Source organism: Hippopotamus amphibius, chromosome 1 (genome assembly GCF_030028045.1).
Source record: "Hippopotamus amphibius kiboko isolate mHipAmp2 chromosome 1, mHipAmp2.hap2, whole genome shotgun sequence".
NCBI classification, from domain to species: Eukaryota; Metazoa; Chordata; class Mammalia; order Artiodactyla; family Hippopotamidae; genus Hippopotamus; species Hippopotamus amphibius.
In genome coordinates, this window is record NC_080186.1 from 5,023,187 (window position 1) to 5,040,970 (window position 17,784).

The 17,784-nt window shown below is 42.0% G+C and overlaps 1 protein-coding gene across 3 annotated transcripts in view; it reads left to right on the forward strand.

The window, feature by feature from the left end:
* CAMTA1 (calmodulin binding transcription activator 1) overlaps positions 1-17,784 on the forward strand; it is an 869,135-nt gene that overhangs the window by 378,658 nt on the left and 472,693 nt on the right. Inside the window, exon 5 of one of the 3 annotated variants that reach the window (XM_057695097.1) lies at positions 16,597-16,630. The exons of the other annotated variants lie outside the window; for them this stretch is intronic. Coding sequence (XP_057551080.1) covers positions 16,597-16,615 — 19 coding nt within the window. The 3' untranslated portion in view covers positions 16,616-16,630. Of the gene's footprint in view, positions 1-16,596; positions 16,631-17,784 lie in introns of those variants that run through there. 3 annotated transcript variants of the gene reach the window in all.

Genomic DNA, 17,784 nt, shown 5'->3' on the forward strand with positions numbered 1-17,784 from the left:
TTTGTAGATGCCCTCTTGGTTCTGGTTTGTCTGATGTTTGCTCATGGTTAGATGAGGTTACACAGTTTTGTCCAAAATCCCACAGAGGTAATGTTGTGTCCTTTTCAGTGCATCTTGAAGGTCCATGAAGTCTGTTTGCCTCGTTGGTGGTGATGTTATCTAATCACTTGATTAAGGTGGTGTCTGCTAGTTTTCTCCACTGTAAAGTCACTATTTCCTTTCTGTAATTAGTAAGCATCTCATAAGATAATACTTGGGGACTGTGTGAATATCTTGTTTCTCATCAAACTTAAAACTTAAAAAGTGTTTAACATCAGCTTTATTGTGATATAGCTCACATACCATACAAATCACCCACTTAAAGTGTACAATTCAGTGGCTTTTAGTGTATTCACAGATATTAATTTTAAATGTGTTCATCGCCTCAAAAAGAAACCCCACATCATTGAGCTATCACTCAGTCCCTTGCCACCCCCACTACTTACCCCTCAGTGACCATGAATTCACTTTCGGTCTCTCTCTATTTCTCTTTTTTTGACTTTTATGTGAATGAAGTCACATGATATGTGGGCTTTCTCTTAGCATAATATTTTCAGTGTCCATTCAAGTTGCAGCAGGTGTCAGTACTTTATTCTTTTTACGGCTGAGAGTGTTCCTCCACAGATTTTGTTTATCCCTTAGTCTATTGATGGACGTTTGGGTTGTTTCCACCTAATGGCTTTTATGAATAATGATGCTATAAATATTTGTGTACAATATTTTGTGTAGACACACTTTTCATTTCTCTTGGGTGTATACCTATAGTGAAATTGCTGGATCATATAACTCTCCTGTTTAATTGTTTAAGAAACTGCCAGAACTAAATAAATAAATAAATAAATTTATGAAAAAAAGGGGGGCTTCCCTGGTTGCACCAGGGTAGTTAAGAATCCACTTGCCAATGAAGGGGACACGGGTACGATCCCTGGGCTGGGAAGATCCCACATGCCATGGAGCAACTAAGCCCGCATGCCACAACTACTGAGCCTGTGTGCTAAAGCCTGTGAGCTGCAACTAGTGAGCCTGTGTGCCACAACGAAGAGTAGCCCCTGCTTTCCACAACTAGAGAAAGCCTGTGTGCAGCAATGAAGACCCTACACAGCCAATAAATAAATAAATAAATACATTTATTAAAAAAAAAACCCAAAACCCCAGAAACTGCCAGACACAAACTTTTCCAGAGTGGCAGCCTCATTTTACATTCCCACCTGCAGTGTGTGCGGGTTCCACTTCCTCCATCAACACTTGCTAATATCTGAATTTTTGATTCTAGACGTCATAGTGAATGGGGAATGGTATCTCATAGTTTATATTCCTGATGACTAATGTTGTGTATATTTGTGTATCTTCCATTTGCATAGTTTCCTTGGAGAAATGTCTATCCAGATCCTTTGCCTATTTTAAAATTAAGCTCCTTGTCTGTTTATTATTGTTGTAAGAGTTCTTTGTATATTCTAGATATGAGTCTCTTGTCAGATGTGTGGTTTGCAAAAACTTTCTGCTATTCCATGGGTTGTCTTTTCACTTTTTTGATGGTGTCCTTTGAAGCACAAAAGTTTTAAATTTTGATGAAGTCCAATTTATTTTTTTTTCTGTTGCTCGTGTTTTTGGTGTCATATCTAAGAATGCTTTGCTGAATTCAAGGTTATGAAGATTTAGTTCTGTTTTACAGTTTTAAGTCTTACATTTAGGTCTTTGATTCATTCATTCTGAGTTAATTTTTTATGTGGTGTGAGGTAAGGGTCCAATTTCATTCTTTTGCACATAGCTATTCAGTTATCCCAGCAACATTTGATGAAAAGATTATTCATTCCTGATTGAAGGGTCTTGGCACCCTTTTTGAAATCAGTTGGCAGTAGATGTGTGGGTTTATTTCTGGACTCTCAATTCTGTTCTATTGATCTATATGTCTGTCTGTACTAGTATCACACTATCTTGATTACCATTGCTTTGTAGTAAATTTTAAATTTGGGAGGTGTGAGTCATCCTACTTTGTTCTTTTTTTAGGATTATTTTGGCTATTCTGTATCCCTTGCAATTGTGTATGAAGTTTATAATCAGATTATCAATGTCTACAAAGAAGTCAGATAGAATTCTGATAGGGATTGTTGAATCTGTACAACAGTTTAGAGAGTATTGCCATCTTAATGTTTTTTGTTGTTGTTTCTTGTGTTTTTTGTTTTGTTTTGGCTGCCTTGGGGCTTTGTTGCTGGGCCTGGGCTTTCTCTAGTTTCAGCAAGCAGGGGCTACTTTTTGATGCAGTGCAAGGGCTTCTCAGTGCAGTGACTTCTGTTGTTGCAGACCTCGGGGCTCTAGGTGCTTGGGCTTCAGTAGTTGTGGCATGTGGGCTCAGTAGTTGTGGCACACAGGCTTAGTTGCTCTGTGGCATGTGGGGTCTTCCCAGCCTAGGGCTCAAACCCATGTCCCCTGCATTGGCAGGTGGATTCTTAACCACTGCATGACCAGGGAAGTCCCTTCTTAATGTTAAGTTGTCTGATTTATGAACATTAATGTTTTTCCACTTAGGGCATTAATTTCTTTCAAAAATGTTTTCTAATTTTCACAGTGTAGTTTTGTATTTCTTGCTAAAATTATTCCTAAGTATTTTGTTCTTCTTGATGCTATCATGAATGGAATTTTCTTAGTTTTATTTTCAGATTGTTTATTACAAGTATATGCAAATACAACTGATTTTTGTATATTGACCTTGAATCCTGCAACTTTGTTGAACCTGCTCATTAGTTCTAATAGTTTTTTTTTTGTTTTAGTGGATTCCTTAGGATATTCTATATATAAGATCATCTCATCTGCAGATAGATAGTTTTATTTCTTCCTTTCCAATCCAGATGCCTATTTTTCTTTTCCTTGCCTAGTCACACTGGCTAGAACTTCCAGTACAATGTTAAATAGAAGTGATGAGAGTGGATATCCTTATTTTATTGTCGATCCTAGGAGGAAATTATCCAGTCTTTCACCATTAAGTATGATGCTAACTGTAGATTTTTTGTAGATGCCTTTTATCAGGTTGAGCAAGTTCCTTTCTAGTTTCCTGAATTTTTTTTTTATCATGGTTGGATTTTGTCAGATGCTTTTTCTGTGTCTATTGAGATGATCATGTGACTTTTGTTTTTTTAGTCTATTTATATAATGTATAACTTTGTTGATGTATTTCTTAGATGCTGAACCAACCTTGAATTCCTGGTATAAATCTCACTTGGTCATGGCATATAATTCTTTTCATATGTTGCTGGATTCAGTTTGCCAGTACTTTGTTGAGGATTATTGCATGCATATTCATAAGAGGTATTGGTGAGTAGTTTTCTTTTCTTGTGATGTCTTTGTCTGGTTTTGGTATCAGGGTAATACTGGTATCATAAACTGAGTTGGTAAGTGCTCTCTCTTTTTATAATTTTTGGAAGAGTTTGTGAAGAATTATAAAGGATTAATTATTCTTTAAATATTTGGTAGAATTCAGTGGTGAAGCCATCTGGGCCTGGGATTTCCTTTGTGGGTAGTTTTTTTTTTCATTGCTGATTCAATCTCTTTACTTGTTACAGGTATATTCAGATTGTCTGTTTCTTCTTGAGTCAGTTTGATTAATTTGTGTCTTTTTAGAAAGTTGTCCATTTCATCTAGGTTATCTAATTTGTTAGTGTACAGTTGCTCAGAGTATTCCTGTATAATCCTTTTCTAAATTTTTGTAAGGTCATAGTAATGTCCCCTCTTTTATTTCTGACTCTAGTTATTTGTCTTCTCTCTTTTTTCTCTTGGTCAGTGTAGCTAAAGATTTGTGAATTTTGTTGATCTTTTTGAAGAACCAGATTTTTTTTCATTGATTTCTTTTTCTGTTTTTCTGTCCCGTATTTCATTGAATTTCACTTTCATGTTGATTATATCTTTCCTTCTTCTTGATTTAGTGTTACTTTGGTCTTCTTTTTCCTGTCATAAGGTGGAAGATTAGGTTATTGATTTGAGATTTTTTTCTTTTATATATTTCCCTCTAAGCATGGCTTTTGCTGCTTCCCATAAGTTTTGATATCTTCTATTTTCATTTTAATTCATCTCAATGTATTATCTGATTTCCTATTTTAAATATTTCCTTAACCTGTTGGTTATACACAGTCATGAGTTTCCCCCATTTTTTTGCTATTTACCTCTAAATTCATTTCATTGTGGTTGGAGAGCATAATTTGTACCATTTCTACTCTTTTATATCTATTGAGGTTTTTTATGGCCTAGCACATGGTATGTCCTAGAGAAAGTTCCTTGTACCCTTGTGAAGAATATATAGTCTGTTGTTGAGTGGAGTGTTCTAAAGATGTCTATTAGGCTAGGTGATTCATAGTGTTACTCAGGTCTTCCAAGTCCTTGTTGATATTCTATCTAGTTGTTCTATCCATTATTGGAAGTAGGATAGTGAAGCCTCCAAATACTACTGTAAAATTGTCTATTTCTAACTTTATTTCCATCAGTTTTTTTCTTCATGTATTTTGGTGCCATGTTATAGGTGCACATGTGTTTATAATTGTTATATTTCTTGATGTGTTTACCCTCTTTTCATTATGATATGTCCCTCTTTATCTTTAGTGACAGTCTTTTTTTTTTAAGCTCTTTATTGGAGTATAATTGCTTTACACTGTTGTGCCAGTTTCTGCTGTACAACAAAGTGAATCAGCTGTATTTATACGTATATCCCCACATCCCCTCCCTCCCGTGACTCCTTCCCACCCTCCCTACCCCATCCTTCTAAGTCATCATCCATCATCGAGTTGATCTCCCTGTGTTATGCAGCTTCCCACTAGCTATCTATTTTACATTTGGTACTCTATATATGTCAATGCTACTCTCTCACTTCGTCACCCTACTCCGTGTCCTCCAGTCCATTCTCTATATCTGCATTTTTATTCTTGCCCTGTCACAGTCTTTATTTAAAGTCTATTTTGTCTGACATTAGTGTAGATTTCCAGCTCCAGCTTTCTTGCGGTTGCTGTTTGCATGACATATTTTGCCCATCCTTTTCAATCTATTTGTATCTTTGAATCCAAAATGTGTCTCAGGTGCAAAATGTTTTTATTTTATGTAGTCGTATTTATCAATCTTTTCTTTTACTGCATATGTATTTTTGAATCATAGTAATAAAATCTTTACCTACATTCAGGTTATAAAGGAATTCACCCACATTTCTTTTTAGCACTTGTATAATTTTAATTTTTCTATTTATATCTTTGATCCATTTGGAATTTATTGTTGTATTTGGTGTGAGGTATGGATATAATTGTATATTTTTCCAAATTGTTAGCTGCAACATGTATCAGGAAGTCCCTTTTTGCCTCAGTGATTAGAGAGCCCACTCTTATACAGAAAATTTACAAATATGGCCCCATCTATATCTGAACTTCTTTTACTTCTCTATCTATTGATACACCCGTGACACACTGTTTTAATTATGGAGGCTTTGTAGTGTTTTTAATGTCCAGTAGGACTTACTCCCCCATTGAGGCTTTTCTTTCTCAATATCTTCCTGGCTATTCTTGAAAGTTTTTTTTTCCATCTGAACTTAATATCAATTTGTCTAGCTCCATACAATTGCATTAAACTTATAAATTAGCTTAGGGAGAACTGCTATCCTAACAATATTGAATTGTCCCACCCAAGATCAACTTACATCTTCCCATTTGTTCAGAAATACTTTTGTGTTTTGCGCTTAAAAATGTTCCCTCAAAGTGGTTTTGTACATCTCTTACTAAGTTTATTCTTATGTATTTTATCTTGTTGTTGCTCTTGTAAATGGGCTTTTCTCTCTGGAATCGATTTCTGAATGTTAATTTTATATTCTGCTACTTTACTGAATCCTTTTTTGGGGGGGTTGAGTTACTAATCTGTTTTTTTCAGCATATTTTCATGAGATTCATCTATGTGGATGACTGTAATTCTAGTTTAGCAATTGTAATTACTGTGTTCTATTCCATTGTATGAATAAACCAGAGAATATTTATCTATTCATATGTGGACGAATGTTTTGATTGTTTCCTGTTTGTCAAAATTGCCAAGTGGCTTTGGAAAGTGGTTATATCAGTTCTCGCTCCCGTCTGTAGTGTATGACTCCCTGTTGCTTCATGGTTTTGCTAACATTAACTATTGTGAATCCTTAAATTATGTCCATCTGATGGGTAGCAAATGGTGGAGTAACACGGCTTTAAATGACTGTTCTTAAGTTTTTGGTTCTGAATTCTGAGCCAAATGCTCCCTCCCCCAAGGACAGTTTTGTGGGCCGCACACCTTGGTGCCTGCTTCCTTTCTGTCCCCTCCTCTCACTCAAAAAGTTTGGCTGCTGATAGGAATTGGAAACTGTGAAGCCTCTTTCATAAACCCCTGAGAGGGAAAGGCCTTTCTATAGATTAAATGTGTCCTTTATTAGGTGAGGATTCTCAGCCTCAGGTCATCTTAGTGGAATTTCTTTGCTGTTGTTACTCGCATTTATAGCTGCTACATAATTACCAACAGTCAGCACTAACCCAGTGACAGCTTGTACCGGGCACTTTGCTAGGCTCTGTACAGGGTTTAGTGATGAATTAGACCCAGTTCCCACTCTCAAGGTTCTTGTAACCTAATTGGAAAAGAAGACATGTTTCCATTAGAAGATACCGCAAGATGACACCAAAGATATCCTGTGAGGATGTTAACTGCCAGGTCACCAATGCAAGCAGAAAGGTCTACATAAAAATGAATGTAAAAGGAAAAGGGCATATCTGTTCCTTCATATTATATTACAAATTCAGGAGGAAAAGCTGTCATTGGGTTTTTTTTTCTTCTTGTTTTAAAAAGGCTAAGTTCATCCTAATCAAAAAATATACACCATCTAAAATATCTCCTTTGTCTTTCTAATCTAGACAATCACCAGCAACTTAAATTTCACCTTTGAGCCGAGTTTCACCTCTAGTGGGTGGATCTAGGAGCAGCCTTATTCCTAAGTGTGCAGATTTCAGGATTCCATGTCATGAGACCTGGTGGCTGGTCCAACTGTGACCTTGCACCAAGTGCATCATCCTTGCTTCTTGTGGTCAGATCGTTGGCTCCGTGGTTCTCCCCATGGTGTAATTTATGCTGAGCTCCTGGTGCCTCCAAGATTGAAGCCCTGCCTCAATCTCTCCAGCCTTCCTGAGAGCAGTGCTCTTCCCTTACTTTTGGTGTCAAAGGCCCTGCTTCCTCTCCTGGGCTTCTCTGTGCCAACTGCCCCCCACACTTGGAGTCCAGGTATTTCCTCAATTAGCAGTTTCCTCCTTCTGCTGCCAGCTAGAACTGGGGTATTGACTAAGGTTTGGTCATACTTTAAGGGTAAGAAGTTTGCATGCTCATCCATTTTACGGAAGAGTGACGTATCCTTTCAGAGTTGGAAGACTCTCTATCTCCTGGTCCTCTTGTGGCTGACAGCACACCCTCCAGGCAGCTGGGCAGCATTGCAGGTGTAGACTGGGCTACTGCCAAGCAGTGCTCTCAGGGGAGGCTGGCTGGCTTGTGCAAGACATCTTGTCTGCAGCCGTGACCTTACCAGGTCTACTTAATAACCTACCAAGCAAACTGACCCAGGCTCATGCTCGTTGGTTTGTTTACGTGTTTATTTATGCCTTCACTGATCATGTGTCAAACACGTATCATGGGCTTCTCTGGATGGTCTACAATTATCCTGTGAGCCACACACCTGCAAAGAGCCTCCCTCTCTCTTTATTCCACAGAACTCTGGGTGTCTCCGAGCATCTGAGAGCTTGTCACCTCATTGCCAGAACTTTGCCTGTTTTCTAGGCTGTGCTAGGCGACATGAAGGCTGCACAGGGCAGGGTCTTGAAAACCCTGTGGTTCTGTTGAGGGTGCAAATCCAGCCAGCAATGAATCAAGTGTAATAAGTGAACAGGTGCACCTCTGTGTTTGCTCTTGTGGTTTAGGCGAGAGGGGCTTAAATTGCTCAGGGTTCACTGAGGGCTGGAGTGGTTTAGGACCACTTCCTAGAACTTCGGCTGAGCCCCGAAGGATGGGTTGACTTTAGACAGTATCCAGGGAAAGGCATCACATTTGGGGAGAGTAACTCGAATATGTACAGTGGGTTCTACAGACACTGAAGACACCAGCTTGATGCCATGTATTAGCTATTTCAAATGTCCCATCCTTGGGACCTCCTACTCGACCAGATTAGCACTTGGGACCTTTGTATAGGAAGCTGTGTCTGGGAGGGGCCAGTGCTGGGCAGAGCTGGCTGTGGTTGACCCTCTACCCTGGGCAGGGCCTGAAGGTCACATAGCCTAACCCTAGCTTGGCCATGACACAGAAATAGCCTTCAACCATGAGTCAAGCCTCCCATCCTTCTCCTGTGTGACTGCTGTTTGAGCACTTTTATTTTTTTTTTGTTGAAGCTGTAGGGTAATTACCCTTGTCCTTAATAATTGCATTAGTTTCCTTGATGAGCAGAGATGCTCTAGAGTCTGTGCTGTTAAAAAGAGGTTAGGATTAAGGTTTTCAACCTGCTGCTGGTGTGAGAAGGATATCTCCATGCCAATTACTGTCTCCTTGATAGGATTAGTCACTGTGTTAATTGCTACTCAGAAAAACTGCCAAGTTTGTTGTTTTAGACTTTGGCCTTTAAAATATTGCAGATGTCATTGCAAATGCAAATTGTATTTGGTATTAGAGATAACTGTTGATCTATTAACACTTTGGGGTTGATTTGTATCCGAGGCTGTAGGAGATAGAGGAGCCTTGCCCTTGGATGATTAATTGCGTCTTTGATGGTGGTTCCAGCACTGGGAGGGAGAGGCAGCTGTCAGGCCCCTTCCTTGGCATTCTCTCTGAGAGAACTCAGGGCTCTGTCAGCAACAATCCGTTGGAATTGGCCAGAGTAATGTACGAAACAACCTCGCTCTTCAACCCAGAGCCTTGCCTGTCTGCTCTGCAGGTCACCCCGGTTGATTGGCTTCTCGTTTGTACCTTGAATGTTGTACCTCTTCAGGGTGTGTCCAGTGGCCACGGCAGCTCTCAATCTTTAGCGATTTTTTGGGTTGGTGGCATCTCGTCATTTTGGACCAGGAGAGACTAGTTAGAATGAGGAGAATAACCTACTTTATCTAGCATTTTCTTTTTATTTTATATTTTTAAAGCTTATAAATCTTGAAATAATTTAAACATTTCAGAAAAGTTGTAGGATTAGTACAAAGAAATCTGATATGCCTTTCACCCAGATTCCCCAATTAACATGCTACATTTTTGCTTTGTCACTCTGTGTGTGTGTGTGTGTGTGTGTGCATGCATTTTTTTTTTTTCGTACCATTTGAAAGTAAGTTTCAGACATGATGCCCCATTACTCCTAAGACTTCAGTGTGTATTTCCTAAGAACTAGGGCATCCTCTTGCGTAACCCAGTACAACGGTCAAAATCAGGAAAATAGCATTGATACAGTGCCGTTATCCAATCTGCAGACTTCTTTCCTGTAACCAATTATGTCCCAATAAAGTCCTTTATAGCAAAACATAATAGCCATCACCATCATCATCTGGTGTAAGAGCCAATCTAAACTCTCACATATTTGGTTTCCACGTCTCTTTAACATCCACGAATCTGGAACAGTTCCTCAGTCTTTCTTTGTCCTTCGTGACCTTGGCATTGTTTTGAAGAATACAGGCCAGTTATTCTGAAGAATGTCCTTTCATCTGGGTTTGTCTGGTGTTTCTCCATGACTAGATTCAGGGTAAGCACTTCAGGCAGGAAGACCGCAGAAGTCGTGTTGGGTCCTTCCCGTGCATCCTACCAAGAGGCACATGGTACCAGCTGTCCTGTTACTAAGGTCGTCAATGCCGATTGTTGGTTAAGATGGTGTTCGCTACATTTCTCAGTGTAGAGTTATTTTCCTCCCTTTGTGATTAATTAGTATTTTGTGAGGAGACAGTTTAGGTCTATGTAAATATTTTGTTTTTCATTAAACTTTTACCTACTTGTTTTAGCATCCATTGATAATTCTTGCCTGAATTAATTATTGTAATGTTTGCCAGATGGTGTTTTTTTTTTTTCTAAATTTATTTATTGCTTAGTTTGTTCTACTGTTTTGGAGAGCTTTTTCTTTCTTACATTTATGTATTTACTCATTTCATTATACCCACATGTACCCTTCTATTCCTATTTTTCTCAATGGGTTACATTGACTAAGTTACATTCAGTGGGTTATATATTTGTCCAGTGGTTTATAATCTAGTTATTTTGATGGTTAAATTGTCATAGACTTGGCCAGCGGGAGTACCTTTCATTTGGCTTCTGTGTCCTTTTGACACATCCCCACAATATTTCTTACAACATTTTATTTTGAAAAATTTCAAACATACAGAAAGTTAATAGATATTTGGTGAACAGCGATATACCTATCAGCTAGATTCTTTAATTAACATTTTACCATGCTTGCTCTATTACATACTGTCTCATCTACCATCCAGAAACCCATCTTATTTTTTTAATTGCCTTTCAAAGTAAGTTGTAGACATCCTTAAACACTTGGCAGACATCTACAGATCTACAGATCAATCTTTTTTTATATAGTTCTTTTATTATTAGGGAAAAGTTACATACAGCGTGATGTACAAATATTAAGTGTACCCTTTGATGCCTTTTGACAATTGCATTCACGTATGCACCTCAAACCCATATCAAGATGTCGAGTATTGCGATCACCCCCAAGGAAGTTTATTCATGTTCCTTTCCAATCAGTCCTCATCCCCATCTTCCTCATGAGCAACCACTGTTCTGATTTTGTTCACACCATAAATTAGTTTTGCCTATTTTAGGATTTCATATAAATGGAGCATGTACAGTACATATTCTTCTGTGTAAGAATTATTCTCATCATGATTTTTTAAATAAATTTATTTGTTTATTTATCTGTTATTAGCTGTGTTGGGTCTTCGTTGCTGCGCGGGCTTTCTCTAGTTGTGCTGAGTGAGGGCTACTCTTGGCTGTGGTGTGCATGCAGGCTTCTCATTGCGGTGGCTTCTCTTGTTGCAGAGCACGGGCTCTAGGCACACGGGCTTCAGTAGTTGTGGCACATGGGCTCAATAGTTGTGGCTTGCGGACTCCAGAGTGCAGGCTCAGTAGTTGTGGCCCATGGACTTAGTTGCTCTGTGGCATGTGGGATCTTCCCGAACCAGGGCTCGAACCCGTGTCCCCTGCATTGGCAGACAGATTCTTAACCATGGCACCACCAGGGAAGCCCCTCATCATAATGATTTTGATGGTTATTTGTCAGCTAATGCATGATCAACTCTTGTGGATATTCTGTGTGCACTTCATAGGAAGGTGTAACCTCTAATATCAGGTATACAAACATCTCCACGTGACCTGTTGTATTGATTATGTCGTCTAGGACTCTGTACCTGTGCCTACGTTTTGTCTGCCTGATGTCTTTTGTGCTGAAAGTGGTGTGTTGGGCTGTTCTATTATTAGTGTGTTTCCGTCTGTATTGCCTTTCATTCCCTGCAGTTTCTACTAATAAAGGTAATTTTAGTCTTGCTTGCTGCATTGATATGCATTACTATTACATTTTCCTTGTGAAATGTGACTTTTTTAGTATTAGAACATATCTGCCACATTTAGTGCTTTTTTCCCTTGAATTCTATTTATTCAACTTGGATATCAAGATTGCAATACTTGTTTTGTTATTGTTTCCATTTCCCTGATATATCTTTGCCTGTCTCTTTATTTTCAGCCTTTCTGAATCCCTTTTTAAAAGTGTGCCTCTTGTACATGGCATACAGTTGAATCTTGTTTTTTAGGCCAAATCAAAAATCAGTTTCTTTTCATAGGGAGTTAAGCCTGTTCACAATTACTTATATGTCTAATATTTATACGACTGATACGCGTGGTCTTAACATTTTCATAGTATTTTATAAATACTGAGTATTATGTTCTATTTGTTATACTTCTTTCTCTACATGACACATTTTCTTTGCTTGTTTATTATTCAGTTTCTTTTGATATATCAAACATTTTCATTTTTGTTCTAATGGTTACCTTTGTACTTATCACCTTTAAAAAATGTTTTTGGTCCCCTGTAGACTTTTTTTTTTTAAGCTCTTTATTGGAATATAATTGCTTTACACTCTTGTACCGGCTTTTGAGGTACACCAAAGTGAATCAGCTGTATTTATACATATATCCCCATATCCCCTCCCTCCCACGACTCCCTCCCACCCTCCCTGTCCTGGCCCTCTAAAACATCACCCATCATCGAGTTGATCTCCCTTTGTTATACAGCAACTTCCCACTAGCTATCTGTTTTACAGTTGGTAGTGTAAATATGTCTATGCTACTCTCTCACTTCGTCCTAGCTTCCCCTTCGCCCCCCGCCCCCCCGACCTCGTGTCCTCCAGTCCATTCTCTGCATCTGCATCCTTATTCTTGCCCTGCCACTGCGTTCATCAGTACCATTTTTTTTTTTAGATTCTGTATAATATGAGTTAGCATACAGTATTTGTTTTTCTCTTTCTGGCTTACTTCACTCTGTATGACAGTCTCTAGGTCTCTCCACCTCATTACATATAGCTCCAGCTCATTCCTTTTTATGGCTGAGTAATATTCCATTGTATATATATGCCACATCTTCTTTATCCATTCATTTGTTGATGGGCATTTAGGTTGCTTCCATGTCCTGGCTATTGTCAATAGTGCTGCAGTGAACATTATGGTATATGTTTCTTTTTGGATTATGGTTTTCTTTGGGTATGTGCCCAGGAGTGGGATTGCTGGGTCATATGGTAGTTCTATTTGTAGTTTTTTAAGGAACCTCCAAACTGTTTTCCGTAGTGGCTGTGCCAACTTACATTCCCACCACCCCTGTAGACTTTTACTATCTGGTTTGTCAGCTGCACTTGGAATCCCTCGACTTCCTATATAGCTGTCATTATATGAAATGTATATATTATATAAAGTCTCCTATACAACCATCATTGATCTTATTCTGTTTTGGTTTTTCTCTCTTTTCTTGTCTACCATTTTGTAGTTGCATTATTTTCACTTTGACCAAATATGTAAAATCTATAAATTATTCTCTCCGCATTTATTCTTATTCACATTTTTAATTTAGATCTATAATTAAATAAACACAATGTTCCCCATAAATCTGCTTGCCAAAGAGTCCCTGGCTGGATGAAGTTAATTCTCTAGTAGATGTCTTAAGAAGGGCTGGTTCATGGGTACATTATTCCCTCAATTCCTATGGGTTTAAAACCCTTTTTCTATAGCTTTGATTTTAGAAGACCTGCTTTACTGGATATAAACTTTTCGATTTGCACCTTCTTTCTTTGAGTTTCACGAGAATGCTGCCCCCTCACTGCTCTGCTTGGTAGGTTGCTGTTGAGAAGTCTAATGACAGTCTAAATCCCTTGCCCTTGTAAGTTATTTGATCTTTTGGTTTGTAGGCTGTGAGGATATTTTCTCACATGCTTCTTTGAGGTTTTTAATTCCCTTTGCAGTGTTATGTTTCAGGTTTTTTTTTTTCCCTTCTGCTTTATGGTTGTATTTTTGGAGGAACTTTTATTGGCTGCAACATTTGTATTCTCATTTTCGTCTTCCTTCTTTGAGTAGCCCTGACACAGAGTGAGAGGCTCCCACCTCTATATTTCACAGGACCGGCTGGCTTTTTGAGTGGTTCATGTGATTTTTAGTTCAAGAGCCCCCTCTTCTGTCAGTGTAGTATAGTGCAGTTTCTTTAATGGTTGACATTCAGCAGGGGGGAGGGGGAGGGGAGAAGAATGCGTCCTTGGATTATTTTATTATTAGTTTGGTTTTGCAGATTCGTAAATGTCAGCCTCTTGTGTTCTCTCCCTTTACTGCACACTTTCTGGATGGTGCCCACCCCTCCTTTCTCACCTGCTTCTCCCCTTCCCACGCCCACTTTTAAACCCTTCCCTCTGATCAATGTTCTGGTCTGGTCTATCTGCACTTTTTTTTTTTTTTTTAGTAGTATTTAGGACTTCCCTGGTAATGCAGTGGTTAAGAATCCATCTGCCAATGCAGGGGACATGGGTTCGATCCCTGGTCCGTGAAGATCCCACATGCCAGGGAGCAACTAAGCCCGGGCGCCACAACTACTGAAGCCCACGCGTCTAGAGCCCGTGCTCCACAATGAGAAAAGCCTGTGCACAGCAACAAAGAGTAGCCCCTGCTCGCTGCAACTAGAGAAAGCCCGCGTGCAGCCGTGAAGATCCAACGCAGCCAATAAATAAATAAATTAAAAAATATTTATTTTAAAATTTTATTTATTGTATTTAGTTTTATTTTTGGCTACATCGGGTCTTAGTTGCGGAACGCGGGATCTTCACGGCAGGGGCTTCTCTCTAGTTGAGGCCCGCAGGCTCCAGAGCACCTGAGGTCTGTAGTTTGCGGCACGAAGGCTCTCTAAGTGAGGCGCGAGAGCTCAGTAGTTGCGGCGCTCAGGCTTAGTTGCTCCACAGCATGTGAAATCTCAGTTCCCTGACCAGGTATTGAACCTGCCTCCCCTGCATTGCAGGACGGATTCTTTACCACTAGACCACCAGGGAAGTCCCTATCTGCATTCATTTCCAGTTTCTGTTTTTTCCCCACTTAGGGTGTACTTTCTCTTTCCCCAGGTAATTTTGGTTTGTTCCCAAGCCCCCCATTGTCTGCGCCTCTCTTCGTGCGGCTTTGGGACCTTTCCCACACCTTTGCTCTCTCTCTACAAAGGTTTCGGGTGGGAATTCAAGAAGTGGAAGCAGGTGTTAATCTTTCTACTTAGAGGTAATTTGACGTTACAATGTCTCTGTCTCTAGTCGTGCTGAAGCGGGGGGTTGTGTGTGGTTTTATTTGTTCTCCGTGTTGATCTGTGTTGTTTTAGGAGGACGAGTTGGGAGATTTGCATTTCTGTGGCCACCAATGCCTTGGCTACCCAGAGGACCCCTATGGAGCATTTTGAGAGATTGTGCAGTTACATCCGTTTCAAGTACATAGTAACTCAAGCCTGTCATCAAGAAAGTGTTTCCATGTTAATTGTACACAGATGAATCCTGAGGACACACTCGAAAAGGTGTGCTCTCTTAGGACGGCTGAGCATCTCCCTGGGAAGGTCCCCCACATCTCGTCTGCTCGGCCAGCCCTCTCATACTTCAGGTGAATAGCGGAGACTTGTCAGTTTCTGCATTTGGAGGGGGCAGGGGTTGGACTCGATGAGGCTGTTACTGTCGGCGTGGCACACGGGACGGAACAGTGCTGTTCTGTCGTCAGAGCGTGCTCCAGTGGCTGTGACATACACGCGCCTGCAGGTCTTTGTCAAGAAGGGACTACTCCCCATCAGACCATATTTTTACAGGATTTTCATGCAGGGCCCAGAGCCTGAGTTGGATCCCGCTGTGTGTGGCTGGGGAGGTGGCCTGCGCCTGACACACGGCAGGGGCTTAAGAATGTTTGTGGAAGGGAAGGACTGACCATCTTTGTTCTGAAAATAGACCACCTCTGCATCGTTATAGTAGCAGAACCCAGGCCTCCGGAAGGAGAGGGGAAGCTTGTAAAGGATCTGTTTTGGACCCCAGAGGAGCAAGGGAGAGAGGGAGGCACACTGGGAAACTCTGTTTACAGATCCACCTGCTGAAGGAGCTTCAGCTCTGCTGCGGGAGCAGCCGGCTGGCTGCCTTGCTCCCCCACCCCACCTCGCCGGCTTGCAGGCTCCTGGGCCCTGGCCCGCCTGTGTCCCCTCTGGGTCGCACCCCTCTCCCTGGCCCTGTGATGCTCACGGGAGCATCCCGATCACGGGAGACCCGCCCGTGGGTTTGGTTCCTTGTGTCCTCAGGGTGCTGCCCATCTTCTCTGTTCTCTGTAGATTCCGGGAAAAGGGCCACCTCGGCTCCGTGGCTTCAGACCCCTCTGGAGGATGGGCAGGTGCCTCAGACAGACTCTGAAAGGACATCGCAGAGTCTGAGCTGCCCTGGCATCATAAGAGGTGGTCTGCGGCTGAGTACAGCAGGGTCCCTGTGATTCCTGCGCGTCCGCTCACGGGCATTGGGTCGAGTTATGGGTTGGAGCCCCAGCATCCGGACAGCAGCCTCTGGCCCCTCAGGTCTGGCACCGCTGTTCCGATTTGGGGTTTCAGTGTCCCCTATTGCCTGGACAAGGGGGACACGGTCAAGAGCAGGAGGACACGAGAAAGGGCAGGTTTCAGTCACGACAGCCTCTTCCCACCCTCAGACCGGACCAGGCGGCCTCCCCCACCTCTCATGAGTGGGTGTTAGCATGAGCCCTGGCCGGGAATCCCTCCTGGAGCCTCAGGCGGGAGAGCCAGAGGCGGGAGGCTCTGAAAGCCCGCAGGGCATTGGCCGGAATGTACGGCATGGTGTCCTCAGAATCCATCCTGTGGGACATTGAGAAGCTGCAGGCGGGCGGGTGCTGGGCGAGACGCTGCAGGTGATGGGAAGAACTGTGACGGGGACCCTGCGGGCTTTTCTCCCAGAGCCTTACTTTTTTACCTTTAGATGGAACTGTCATTCACAGCATTCATTTATTGTCCATTCATTCATTCAGTCACGCTTTCAATGAATAGTGCATTCTTCTACCTTGTGCCCCAAACCGCTGGACCCAGAGAATCAAAGGTGGACTCAGAGCCCTTGTCTTCAGGAAGCTTTGAAGAGCAGTGTGGTTCCTTGGCTCTTGGGGACTCACAACGTGTGAGCCTTTGAAGGGGGACGTCCATCCAGAATCAAGCCTGTTCAATTTTGTTAAAATGAAAATTTTGCAAATTTCTTTGACTGTGGACTCTTCCTTACACCGTGATGGGCGGAGCACGGACACACTGTGCAGCGCCTCCCAGGTCCACTGACCGGGGCAACATGGGGCCACGGGTAAGACTCGGACTTGGATGCAGACAGATCTGGGTTAGAATCCCAGCTCTGCTGCTCGTAGCTATGGGGCCGGGGCTGCCTGAACCTCACTAGGCTTTGGATTTCTCATAAGCAGTTTGCTGATAATGGTTCCTGCCCCAGTGGGAGGATTAAATAGGTAAAGGAATTGGCACGTTTTACGCTGCGGTTGGGAGGGATGGTGACTGCTGTATGCAGTAGCTCTGCCTCCTCTCCAGGTGTGCACACAGGCTCCTATAACCCTGGCCTGGGAGGCAGCAGTGACTCTGCCTTCTCGAAGTTGTCTGAACTGCCGGCTCCCCAGACTGGGGGGCGGGGACTCTGACTCACTGTGATGGGTTATTGAACTGCTTTGCTGCCAGATGCGACGTGCAGGGTTCTTACCATGTCAGTGAGATCTGGGAAATGGACCAAGCACGGCTTCCAGCTAAATGAAACACGTTAGGGCCCTCAGCTGAACAGATGATGTTTTGAGAAAATCCCCGAGTGTTGTGTCAGGGGGTGGGACCCTGGAAGCCCACCTTCTCCGTCCCCACACCAGCTGATGCCTCTGGCTGTGAGGACCTGCGCCCCACGTCTTAGTGCACTTGCGAGGGCAGCAGAGATCTGATCCGTGCAGAGCACTCGGTCCTTTCTGGGCGCTGCTCTCTTTCACCCCCTCCCGTTCCCTTTCTCCTTCCTGTTTCCTGACTCTGGCAACTGTAGAGGATTATTTAGGAAAGTCACATTGCCTCTCTAGGGCACCCCGCTCCACTCCCCACCATGGCATAGCGGCTGTGCCTGAGGGGAGAGGCAGCTTGTGTTTTTGTAGGCTGGAGGGGGTCATGCTTCCTGGGCCCCCTGGAGGACCCTG